This window comes from Saccostrea cucullata, unplaced genomic scaffold (assembly GCF_032062105.1).
Source record: "Saccostrea cucullata isolate Sc308-1 unplaced genomic scaffold, CSIRO_AGI_Scuc_v1 ctg1288, whole genome shotgun sequence".
Lineage (NCBI taxonomy): Eukaryota > Metazoa > Mollusca > Bivalvia > Ostreida > Ostreidae > Saccostrea > Saccostrea cuccullata.
The window spans coordinates 4,646-16,987 of NW_026940095.1; the positions used below are offsets into that span (position 1 = coordinate 4,646).

The window sequence follows — 12,342 nt, forward strand, 5'->3', positions numbered from 1 at the left end:
GTTGAAAGTGAGGGTTCGTTATCTTTTTGAATTTTTGTGATGCATAAGAAAATTACAGACTGAGCTAGGGGAGGGTCTTGTCCCCAAGCACATGTGCTCCAAACATATACAATCCAATTGTACATGTATATTGCAGATTTTTTTCTATAACTAAAAACAACAACATGTTAGGTATGCATTTGACTTTATTTTGCGACTCCCCGATACGTTATGTTTTTCCAGAAACGATTCCCCCCTACGTAGCCATTACTGTCTGAAGAGAAAATGTCTTTATAATTACTTTTTATGAGGTCTAGCCAAGTTTGAATTGTTGCATTTGAAAGATTAACATTTGCTTTTGCTGTCTTAACTGTCATAATCCCTACAGAAGTCTTAGATTGTGCAAATCATGCATGTTTTAATCACTCGATCAACGTAAATATGAAATCTGTCGAATAGTTTCGAAGTGTTTGAGAAAACTAGACGTATATGCTAACCAGACAAATGACCAAAAGAAAGCTTAACTATTGCTACCTTCCGTGGGCTATTTGTTTTTTGTAAAGACATCTTACAAATACCGATAAAATACGTGACCCACATCTCTTCTGACTCCGAAGCGGTGAAAATCGACTCCCCCATACGTTGAAAACGACTCCCCCATACTTTTTAGCGACTCCCCCGCTTTACCTGTTGTATATACGGTGAAGATGATAGAAGAACACATTATCGTAAATATGAACATTTATTTTGTCGAAGTGTGAAGTTTTATTCCATTTGATTAAAAAGAACTCAAGATAGCCAATTTTTAAAGCAGCATATTCTGTTATCACGGAGCACGGTTAACCAACATATTGTAACGTCAAAAACAACGCCGAGAAAGTTTCTCAAAATTACTCTGCTTTTTAATTTCATACACGGTTTGTAGCGTCTTCTCCACTCATAAAAATGTATCCATAACTCTTAATTAACACCTAGTTTGCTAACAATTGTGCAAATAGCTTGAACTAGGTTGTCAGTTTTTTTCAAATCCTTTACAGCGTACATGTAACTTGATTAGTTCCGCAACAGTGAAACGCACATCACGTTTAATGACGTTCCTAACTCTTCTGACAAGATTTTAAACTAAAACCTGTTTCTTTGCAGACCATCCATCGTCCGATTCAAATTCGCTACCACTCAAAAAATTGTAATTTCCATATTTATACAAATACACGTCTTATTTTCATATATTTCATGGTTTGTACAGAATTGTTTAATAAAGAAGTTTCCCGAATCAAAGCAAAATTTTATTGCTACTCGCTACTCAATGACGTCCTCCAACGTCATTTTTTTGCCATTTTTAATCAAGTCCATATGTGTTTAGAAACTGATATCTTTAAGTAATACAGCAAGACTTCAATTAAACATGTAATAAATTTATTAAAATTTTGTTTCAGTTCCATTTATTAGAGGTATGGCTTTAGATGCTATAGAGTAAAAATTATTAAATTACTTAATTTTAACATTGCTCCGTGACCCCATTTTTGCTATTCTAAATCTTCGATAACTTTTCTGAATATGAAAATATATTCCAATTTTTTTACTCAAATGTTTTGAATTTGTTGTTAAGATCTGTGTACTATATTTGGATATGATACGACGTTAAATAATAAAAAAAAAAATAGGGCAGAAGTCTACGAACTTTTTGAATGACCCTCGTACATCTGAGAAAAATCAGATGATTACATCTGAGAAAAATCAGATGATTTGTAAAGAAAGAGAAGCAACTCGTTTTTATTTGAGTGGATTGAAACTGAACATGCCTTGTACGTACATGTACATCGCGATATTACCTGTAAAATCAGCACTGGACTTACAGTCGAGAATTCGAAACCTCTATACTTTGTCAGACTTTTACACAAAAGATTAACCTCGAAAGAGTGCATAAAATACATTTGTTGCTTGTTGTTTACGTCACATTTATGAATATTTCGCTCACTTATCATGCTTATAGACATCACCATTTACTCGGTTCTTAGTAACATAGCAACGAGAAAATTTCATCGTGCCAAATCCTGCCGTGAAATGAGGCCTCGGATATTAAGTCTCGATCCAAAGATTCCCCAACCTTCACCTTAAAGTACCGATCGATTTTCAAAGAAACAATTGTTACCTATTTTTAGCAAAATTTTATGCAAAATGGTAAAAATCAGTCTATATGATATTATTGATTTCTTGTCATTTTGTTTTTTCCTCATAAAATTCACCTGGCTTGTCTATTTTTCTAAAGTTCATTTCATTACTCTTTTAGCACCAAGATAACATATTCTGAAACTTGTCTTCACCTGTAAGCCTTTACTGTGTGTGATTTGTCTTTATTCGTTTTTTTTTTTTTACCTATTACGCTTATTAATATTTTCCAAGTCTATTTCATTTTCCAGTTCTTAGGAGATTTTTTTTTAAGAATTATCCGGCACTTTTCTAAACTTGTGACATGATATTAAGTCTCCTCCAAAGAAAAAAAATGTTTGTATCATATCTCCTTAACTGTAGTTGTTAACGTCACACTTGTTTTTGCCTTAGTGTAATGATGTTAAATAAAGTGAAGTCCTATATAAAAACAGTGGAAAACATCGGTTGTGAAGTATTAAACATGGAATAAAAAGAATCTCCCATGGTTTGTAGCTGGATTTGATTTTTATCCAACTCGTTGTATGTTTTTATCCCCTCGCCAAGGCTTGGGGATAAAAAATCACACAACTCGTTGGATAAAAGTCCTATCCAACTACAAATCAAAGGAGATCCTATATTTATTACATGGAAATTTAATCAGATAAATCGTCGCTTCCTCATCAGAGGAGTAATCTTCACATCAGAAATCTGATGTTTTATAGTTTTACCTTCCGTCCTGGTTGATTGGCTTGTCGTTGTAATAATAATTTGTGGTCTTGGGTTTCTTGATAAGAAGGTAAGATTGTTCGTTAGGAAAAATATACAATAAACCAAAATTTGTTTGTAATTTAGGTTTACAATTTAATTAATATACATCAATTAATTTCAAAATGAGAATAAAGAAAAAACCTTTCAAGTCTTATAACAGTGATTTAAGTATGAGTAGGTTTTAAAAAAAATGCCATGATTTTTGTCACTTTTGACATAATCCTAAAGCTTACATTGTATCTATTTCAAAGAGAATGGTTAGAGCCTAGGTTTTCTAGCATGCATGATGAAGGCAGAAGTAGATACCGGTATATCGCTATCCATTTATTTTAAATTCAAACATTAATTGCTTTATTTTTTTCTGGCCTTTTTTGTTGTTCATTTCACTTTTTTTTTCTTTCAGACAATTTTACTATATTATTATTTAGGTATCTAATTATATAATTTTTTTTTCAGACAAGCATACTCTCTGTCAAGCCAACATAAGAGCTCGACATGATCTTGGAAAACCGAGACCCACGGGAGATAATCAGTAATAAATCCGTAAGTTTATGATTAGGCCCAAAGAAAGAAATATTGATGAAAATTATATTTTAAGAAGTTTATTTGTAAAAAAAAAAATCTATATCTTTCATATAACACTGTGCGAAGTGGTTGTAAATGTATGAAGAAATGTTTAAATTAATAAAATACACAAGCTTGTCTTTCCATAAAGCCTTAAATGTCATCTCGTTAGCTTCATTAATGTCTACTATATCATGCATTTTTTTTATTATCCGATAGTAATTTTTTAAAGAAGCTATTTCGTACAAATATTGTTTTCTATTGAATAAATTTATTTTTTCAGGGCATCCGGTTTAATCAAATTATTTCAGAACCCAAGCGCCTGAAGAGCGACGCATTGTACTGGCAATCCAGCACGGTCTGCTATGAAAGATGGCGTCTGTTTGTTTACCAGTGCTGCAGTTTTCTGACGGGGCCCTGTATTGCCAATTCTATAGCATCATTAATCGGAGGCCTCATGTTTCAAGTTATTTGGATAATAACACCGTTAAATCTTTTGTGTAAACGATGCGCCGGTGGGTGCGAAAAAGCAATCGCGCCCTCCATTGCAGGATGTTGTAACGTTGGTGGTTTATTGAAACGCAAAAAAACTAAACCTGCGGCCGTCGATAGTAGTGGCATATCTGTCGTTTAGACTGTGAAAATGTAGACTATTAGAAACACTGTAAATCGTAGAATACAAGGTGAATCTTTAAAAAATGTAACTGTAAGCTTGTGGTTTGAAATTTGTCATTGTATGGAAAATGAACAAACTTGCATGCATCCTCCAGAAAGCCAACAGTTGTCATCATTGATAAGTAGATTAATATTTTGTTATTTTTTAAAATCACATTTTAATTGAAAATGTTAACTATAGCTTGTCATATTTAAATTGTAAATGCAGTTAATATTGGTAGAAGTATAACTTGTCAACTAATACTTTCAACATTTGAAAATTATACAACGTTGCATTTATCAAACGGTTATTGAGATACAAAATCGGTACTGATAGATGACAAGCCAATTCATATCATTAAAGATAAAAGCTACTGACCAGAATGATTTTTGTTCAAAGCAATGTGCCCATACACCTGTAACCTGTCTCTAAAACGGGTATTAGTACATGTATATCGAATGGAAAAAGAAAACCATATTTTGTTTGAACTACTACAATGGCGTCTGGGGATTTTTAAAACAGATTTTGACTTTATTTTGGCTTGAACATTTTAGGAAATGCACTGAAACGGATCTCTCAACCCTAATTCCAGCTTGTTCCACCTTTGCAAGAGTAGTTTGACTTGGGACAGTCTTTATTTTATTATACCCCCGCTTGAAAAAAGGGAGGGTATATAGTAATCGGTATGTCCGTCTAGCTTTACTTTCGTCCGTCCATGAAAACTCTCATTAAATTCATATGGGAGGCGGGGGTATCATTTGGTGAGCTCATTTCTCACAGTACCTCTAGTTTATTTCGTGGTTCCTTTGCTAATGTAGTCGCAAAAAAGACCATGAACATTACATGTAGCACTTTGCAATAAGTCTTGCGCTACAGTTCAACTTGAAATGATGGGGAATCTTGCAGATACTTTTTTATTTAGTTTATTCAAAAGATAATTCCACACAAATCCCTTGAAAGTAACACCTGAAAAAACTAGAGTTACTGTGAGCACTGAGCTCACTAAATGATATTCCCGGTCACCATATGATTGTAATGGCAAAATGCATGACAATTGTCTTCCTCATAGACGTAAACAACTCGGATGGCAAAAGGGAAGTAACTCTGAAATAAAAATAAGACAAAAATTTGAATGTAATGGCAGTGTCCATGTTTTGCTACTGGAAACTCCAAATATGTGTCAGATTAAAAAGTAAAATAGGAGATGCACAATGGCAAAATGCATATGTGATAAAGATTCTGTGAAAGTTTCATCAAATTTCATTCAGTGGTATGAGAGGAGTGGCGAATAAGAGATGGGTACCCCAACGTGTAACAGACGCAGAATAAAGATAAACTTTAAGTAAAAAAAATAGAAGAAAGTTAATTAAAATTTCAATCGTCGTTCAAGAAAAAATGGTCCAACTGAGCTTATAAATCCACGGTCACATTTCTTTTTGTTTAAAATAAATTTAGGCTCTCTACGGCATAATTACATTATGTGGATAATGTTTGTTGTTAAATTAGAGTGCGTTTACTTTTGATAGGTCATGAGAATTTGGCTGTCTTGAACTGAAATTAAAGTTAACACGTCAAACACTGACGACAGATATTGGCAATCGGTAACTCCTTTATTATAATTTAGATTTCAACTTTTTAATATGATTTTTGATAACAAGTTCATTGACAAAAATGTCACTAGGTCTCCACGTCCCAAAGTGGGATTCGTACCCTCATACTGTGATAATGATAACAATTTGACGGCCAGTGTCAAGTATAATAATATACATGTTTATTAACGAATGTAGACTAAAGCTACTGCACAAAATACTTAAATTTAAATAATAGGCAAAATAGATATCGTACTTTCGATGGCATGGGATGTGACCTGCTGATCATATCTTTGGCCATATTTGTCGCCATGCATCTTTTGCTTGCTTTTTGTTAGCCGTATATCAATTTTTATAACGTTTATGTTGTCTCTCGTCAGAACTAAAGTTTTCTTTGTGACCTGTTTTCTAGGAAGGGGGAAGGGGTCAGAACGTATGTGTTCATATCTATTTATATGTGCAAAATGTTTCAATTGGTTTTTACTGATTTCCCTCCGTGTTTGTAAAATTTGTTCGTCATTTACTGTATTGAATAAATGACATTTTCATTCTCACATATAATTGTCCTGTCGTATTTGAAACAGAATTCGGAGCAAAACAAATCTGGTGAGCTGCTTGTATCTAGGAAATTGTGAAAGACATAAATCGTGTTTTGTACAATTATGATCAGTTTGAATATGAGTAATTTTGAATGTTGACATAAACAAGTCGCACGTCTTCATAATAATGTTGCATGTTTTACATGTATAACAGAAATAAATCATTTATTAATATAAATATCATTCAAGTTTGCATTAACAATCTCGCATGTTCATAAATAAGTCGTATGTCAACATAATTATGCTGCATCTTGCATGTACACTGTATGCAGCCAGAAAATGGTGTAAACTTCGTAAGTAAGTTAATATACCATACTAAAAAATATATTCTCTTATAAGATTTGCAGTATGCATGCTGACATAATTTTCTTGCGTGCAGACATTAAAAAAACTTGCATATTGACATATTTTTCTTGCATGGTATGTTAATATACATTTATTGCATGATAGTGAGGGAAATATGAAGACTTATTCAGCCAAGAAAAATCATATTCCCCGAGGGCTTCGCCCGAGGGGAATATGATATTTCTTGGCTGAATAAGTCTTCATGTTTCCCGAACATTCATGCAATGAATTGTTTATTATACCGAAACAAGCAAAGCCTTTGAAATAAACATAAACTTTCAAATTCGGCACCGCTCTCAAATTCACTTTCATTTTTTACGTAAAGTTACTATAAAACCCTTTGGTCAACACATTGTCATCAGTTTGACGTAAACCAGGCCATTGTGACGTCTACTTCTCTCGGCAGTTTTCGTTCAACGAACGAGAACTATATTGCGGGGAAAATACACTAGGTGTTTCGAAAAGGTGAAATATGATGAAAAGCGTGCCGACGGCCGTGAAATATGAAGTTTTACGGCCCGATCACGTGAAGCGTAGAACCAATCAGATAACGCGTTGTGTAGAATATTTATAATGAGGTATAATAAAATGATTTATCTTGCATATGGATAATTGGCGGAAATGTGCCGCCATACATCTACTTAATTCTTCGTACAATGTCAGAGAACGAACTGTAGTCAAAAGCAAATTATCAAATGAATCGTAGGAAGCCATTTCCAGTCACGTGATTTTACTTCCTCTTGATGATATCAACGACGCGAGTGGAAATTTATTGTATAAGGAATAAGCAAAATACTTTAAACAAGTAAAAATTAAAAACAGCGAGACATCATTCATTTAACAATGGTTTAATCTCTGATCCTTCACAATTCCTTGTGTGCATTTTGCTGATATACTTGTTCAATTTCTGAAATAATATCATTAACAATTTGAATTTTATACATGTATAACATTATACCTGTTTAATATATCTATTTCCAAAGTGGTCTACCGATTGATGTTTTTATGTAAAAACAATTTGTTATTCATACAGTTTTTATCTCAGAATCTCTTTTCTTCTTTGTTTTGTCTTCTCCCTTGAAACCTAAACAAGCTAAACCCAGCTCTTTAAAACAACTCAACCAAGCGCCAAAGCAGCTCGATAAGCCCGGCGTTTTTCTTCTAAGCTCGGATAACCTCCCCATGGGTCGCATGCAAAAATTTTCGCAATATGCTGCAATTCCAAACAATGTCCCCCAAAATGCTGCAATGCAGCAGAAATTGCAGCTGTTGTTGGCGTACGAATTTAGACCACGATGAAACATAAATTTCGAGCATGCCCAAGTAATGTCACAGGATTGCATTTCAGCGGACTCCGCAAAAATGCCTTCAAATTCTGTGAAATCCTACAAAAAATGTCTCAAATTAAAGTATACATCTCTACATTTTTGTGAGCAAACATATGTAAGAAATTTCAATGTAAAGAATTCAATTATAATGTATTGCTATTGGCGATAATTTTATGAAGAGGTGCATTACACTAATTTCTGCCTTCTGAATAGAAATTTGTGTCCCATAACGTGTCCACTTTGGTCACATCAAATTAAAACTACTTTATTTTATTTATTTATTTATTTATCATTTTTATTTTTATGTTTGTGTACGATTTCTTAAAAATATTTTGCTTTAAGGAGGAACAGGGCCTTGGACTGAAAGAAAAACTAGTCAATGATATTTTTTTTCTTCATATTTTGCATATTTTTTAATTAAATATGTCTAACACATTTTAAAGCAATTCTTTCATCATGTGTCCGATCTCCCCTTAATTAATACCAATAATCAGCTTTGGTATTGACATTCTTAGTTAGCAGTGCTTCCCGCAATTCATTTGAACAGTTAAGTTGTCGTATTTCCACTTTCAAACCATCGGTGTTTGAAAACCGTTAAATGTAGAAAAAGACTTGTATTTATCGAAAACACTTTATTAAGTTTATTAATGTTTTTATGGATATTAATTTTGCTCTAATACAATCATGTGCATTAACTTACTTCCACGTAGGCATACTGTTTGTCTGGGTCATGGTCGTTAGGATCAACTAGTACGTCCTTCAGTAACTCCTGGGTGTTTGTCATTATACCTGGATCCGCGCCTGTATGATACATTAAATTACTTAAATTAAATACAGTGCGTATTTTAAAATGCATAACATCATCTAGCAATATAAATATATAAATGAAGAATTATCACAGACGATGACAATGAATTGATGATACAGATGCAGTGCATACGATTGAACATTGAAGGAATTTGAGAAAGGGGACATAAAAGAAATCAATTAATTAAAACATACATGTATATACATCTTAATAAAAGAGAGACGTTTGTTATAAGCAATTTATCTTTTTGTTTGTCCTTTTAGTCTGTCAAACATGTGGAAATAAAACATTTGTTGCAGATTCAGGGTTTTTTCCCCGACTCCACTGGGATATATATCATGTCGACTTATGAATCAAAGTAGCAATTCTTTTTTAATTTAATTGTCTTAACCCATTGATATATTTGAATGTTAAGATGAAAACCTTAGCAATAATTTTCCTCTCATAAAGGACTTAAAGAATAAACTCTGCTTTTCATCCCTAAAAATAGGTCGACCGGTAAAGGAATATAATTAGTTAACAATGGTATTCTAACAGTTTGTTCCAAGACTTCTCAGAGACTAAATAGATGTTAATTGTCAATGAGGAACTCCTTATTACTTTAATACATATATCATTTTTATAGTACTTTATTTATTATTGAATTTCAAGAGTCCACACTTAAATTTCCTTTTCTGAAAATTTTAAAATTTAAAAATAACCAAATAATTCTTAAGAATAAGTCGAAAGTATAAATTTAATAACGTCGACAACAACTGCGACGTCCATTTGCACAAACAATAAACAAAATTGCAGTAGAAAAGCTCCTTTAAGCCTTTGTCCAAGAAGAGCCTAATATCAAACAAATAACAAAAAACAATGAATTTTACGCTAAATGTTTATTTATCATAGAAGAGTTCGAAATTAGCAATGTTTGATTGTGCATTTATAATATTTGTTTTAAAAAATAAACAATTTTACTTACGTTTCTATTCCTTTTCATCAAGCCTAGGACGCGGAAGAAATTAGTGATTTCCTGCTTAACAGATCTCGGTAATTATTCAAGAGTGCCTTCTCTATCTTATCTTAATCTTCTTCATTTCCTTTGTGAAAACGCATTAGATTTGAAATTTAGATTAAAAAATCACCACACATGTCTTCTAAATGATGATTTACTAGTATTTTCTTTTTTTTCCCGCGTGGCGTAGTGGTACAGTGTAAGAGCGTCTGCTCTAAAGTCGCGAAGAGAGGAGTCAATCCTTACGTTGCGGGTTCGAATCCCATTGTATTTGCAACTCTCCATTGGCAAACGGAGCAAACACGGACCCCCAAAACATTAGAGATGGGATCAGGTGCCATGGAGGAGTGAACACCCCCCCCCCCCGATCGGTCACAGCGACCATATGCTCATTGTCATGATCGAGAAATAAAGGATAATTACGTCATCAATTCAGTGTATGAATAATTGACTAATAATTAGTATGAAAAACGTCAGATGAGTCACCATTTGACCTAATGATAAATTGTATTTGCTGACAAGGTCATTGCATCAGCCATAGAACTTACGAAATGATGATTCTAAAAGAGAGTGCTTATATTCTTCTTTCATCAACTTGTTTGTCAATAATTTACCTCGCTTTAGAAATTGTTCATACATAGAGCATGCTCTTGCACATCAAGTCAACTGAGATATATAAATTCCGTACGCAGATGATGAAGGTATACTGCTGCATTTGTAAGGTCAGTTGACGATAGAAAAGTTAAAGTCGTCACGTTTATAATGGAGCTTGGTTGTAAGAATACCCTTTTCAAGTAAAAATATCTAAGCATTAAACAGATGTTTCAAACGCTGTGGTATCTTTTATTTCAACCTCGCCAGGATATATCGTATCGACATAGGAATGGAAATTATCATTGTTAATTGACAATACGTCGTCGATATATCTAAATGTCGAGTTGAAGGCCACATCACGTGTTTTCTTCTTTTCACGCACAAGATTTTGCATAAATTCTGCTTCATATGATTACAAAAATACGTCTGTTTATAACAGAACGCAACTGATACCCATGGGAATGGCAATAGATTGTTGGAAGACTCTAAAAACCATATAGGTATTGTCAATCAGAAACTCAAACATCTTTTAATGTCAACTTCAAAGTACTTGTGTGTGCAATCAGGATGTTTTTCAACAAAATAATTTTGCGAATGACCAAAGATCAGGTAGGTAAATTTAAGAGTTCCATTTTTATTGAAAAGAATTTTTATTTAAAAGCAGCTGTCAGATACGGGTGTTAGCAAGTAAGTTTAACAATATATAAATTAATAACTATCTTGCATGTTGACTTAAATATATTGCGTGTCTAAATAACTATGCTGCTTGTTAACATAATTTATCTTGCGTATGGGGGGGGGGGGCAGAAATATGCCACCATAAAGATACTACTATGAAATATAAGATAGCAAATTTTAAATTAACCTTTTTCAATGGGAAGTAGAGGTGGCCTGCAGGAAGACTTGGAGGGGGTTAGAATCTAAAGGATTTCTGGTGGGAGGAAGTAAGGGTTCAAAATAAGGTTTCTCCATAGACAGACTTCCTAGTACTATCTTTTGATACTGGAGGGGAGAGGTATGGTTCTGGAAGGACAATAGTGATGTAGAGGTAGATATTCTATTAGAGAAGAGAACAGGTTATAATGAGGATATCCCACTCATCTGAATCCATTGGAAATATCCCATGTTTAACAATGTATGGAAAAAATGTCTCATTGTATATACATGTATCCTAGGGATTTATCCCATTTGAACAATTCTTTTGAGAGAAAATCTCAATAGGAAAAATATACAATCAGACACTTACACCCATGAGGCATGGTAGGATAGTTGTTAGGACTTAATAAAATCTCACCAATTTCTCACGGGATTCTGTTTTTACGACTTCATATGTTTAAATATAAAAAGAGATGTTTGTGAGTTCTAAATAAGGCTGTTTAATTTTTGAAAGCGTTTAGGAAAGTGATTCCAGGTACTGTATTTGGAGTTAGATACCTTGTGTTTTTATTGCGTGGACCCTGAGGTCCACGCAGTAAATATATAAGCGAGGTTAAACCGGATGCCATGGGCAAACGACAGGCTACGCATGCGCGAGAATGCTAGAGCGTTCGCGCCTTAGGTAACTTGCCCGTAGAATAATTCGTCCTATTCGAATTAAAACATGCCATTCATTGGCAAATCGCGGTTTTAAATCTGTATATCCCATTTACTTATTCATTTGCGGATCCGATTTTCTCTCTTTTACATTAATTTTTATATACAAACTAAATATTGATTGATTCTATATTACAATCATTTTAAAAAGTAGGAAGAAGTTCCAGTATATATAGATACATGTAACTTAACAACTTGAATGAAAAACGTCATTCAACTAGTTCACTTCTAGCTTTTAAAAGATAGAACAAGTTTTCACCAGCATTAGTTTTGTGCATCAAGGCTCGCAAAATAATATAATCAATATTAATTTAATATTTCAGCAATCTAAATATCGTTTGATAAAGGTCTGTAGCAACGGCTTTTAATGTG

General features: G+C 33.3%; 1 protein-coding gene and 1 long non-coding RNA gene across 2 annotated transcripts; one reads left to right on the forward strand and one right to left on the reverse strand.

Annotated features, from left to right (window-relative positions):
- Nucleotides 1-2,830: 2,830 nt before the first annotated feature.
- LOC134254764 (uncharacterized) lies at nt 2,831-4,490 on the forward strand. The gene is made up of 3 exons (XR_009989377.1): nt 2,831-2,926; nt 3,355-3,441; nt 3,746-4,490. It is a non-coding gene; the product is annotated as an uncharacterized LOC134254764 (long non-coding RNA).
- Nucleotides 4,491-7,477: 2,987 nt separating this feature from the next.
- On the reverse strand, nt 7,478-9,877 carry LOC134254766 (uncharacterized). Its single transcript, XM_062737289.1, has 3 exons — nt 9,751-9,877; nt 8,679-8,779; nt 7,478-8,035 (listed from the first exon to the last, which is right to left on the reverse strand). Exons 2-3 carry the CDS (start codon nt 8,760-8,762, stop codon nt 7,676-7,678), a joined length of 444 nt encoding a protein of 147 aa, XP_062593273.1. The 5' UTR covers nt 8,763-8,779; nt 9,751-9,877; the 3' UTR covers nt 7,478-7,675.
- Between the last annotated feature and the right edge of the window lie 2,465 nt (nt 9,878-12,342).

Bases quoted from the DNA above. Each gene is read 5' to 3' on its own strand.
- LOC134254766 (XM_062737289.1), bottom strand. From the start codon at position 8,762: ATGACAAACACCCAGGAGTTACTGAAGGACGTACTAGTTGATCCTAAC. The intron at 8,036-8,678 runs GTAAGTTAATGC...CATTTTTTGTAG, and splicing joins AACAGTATGCCTACGTGGAA to GATTTCACAGAATTTGAAGG.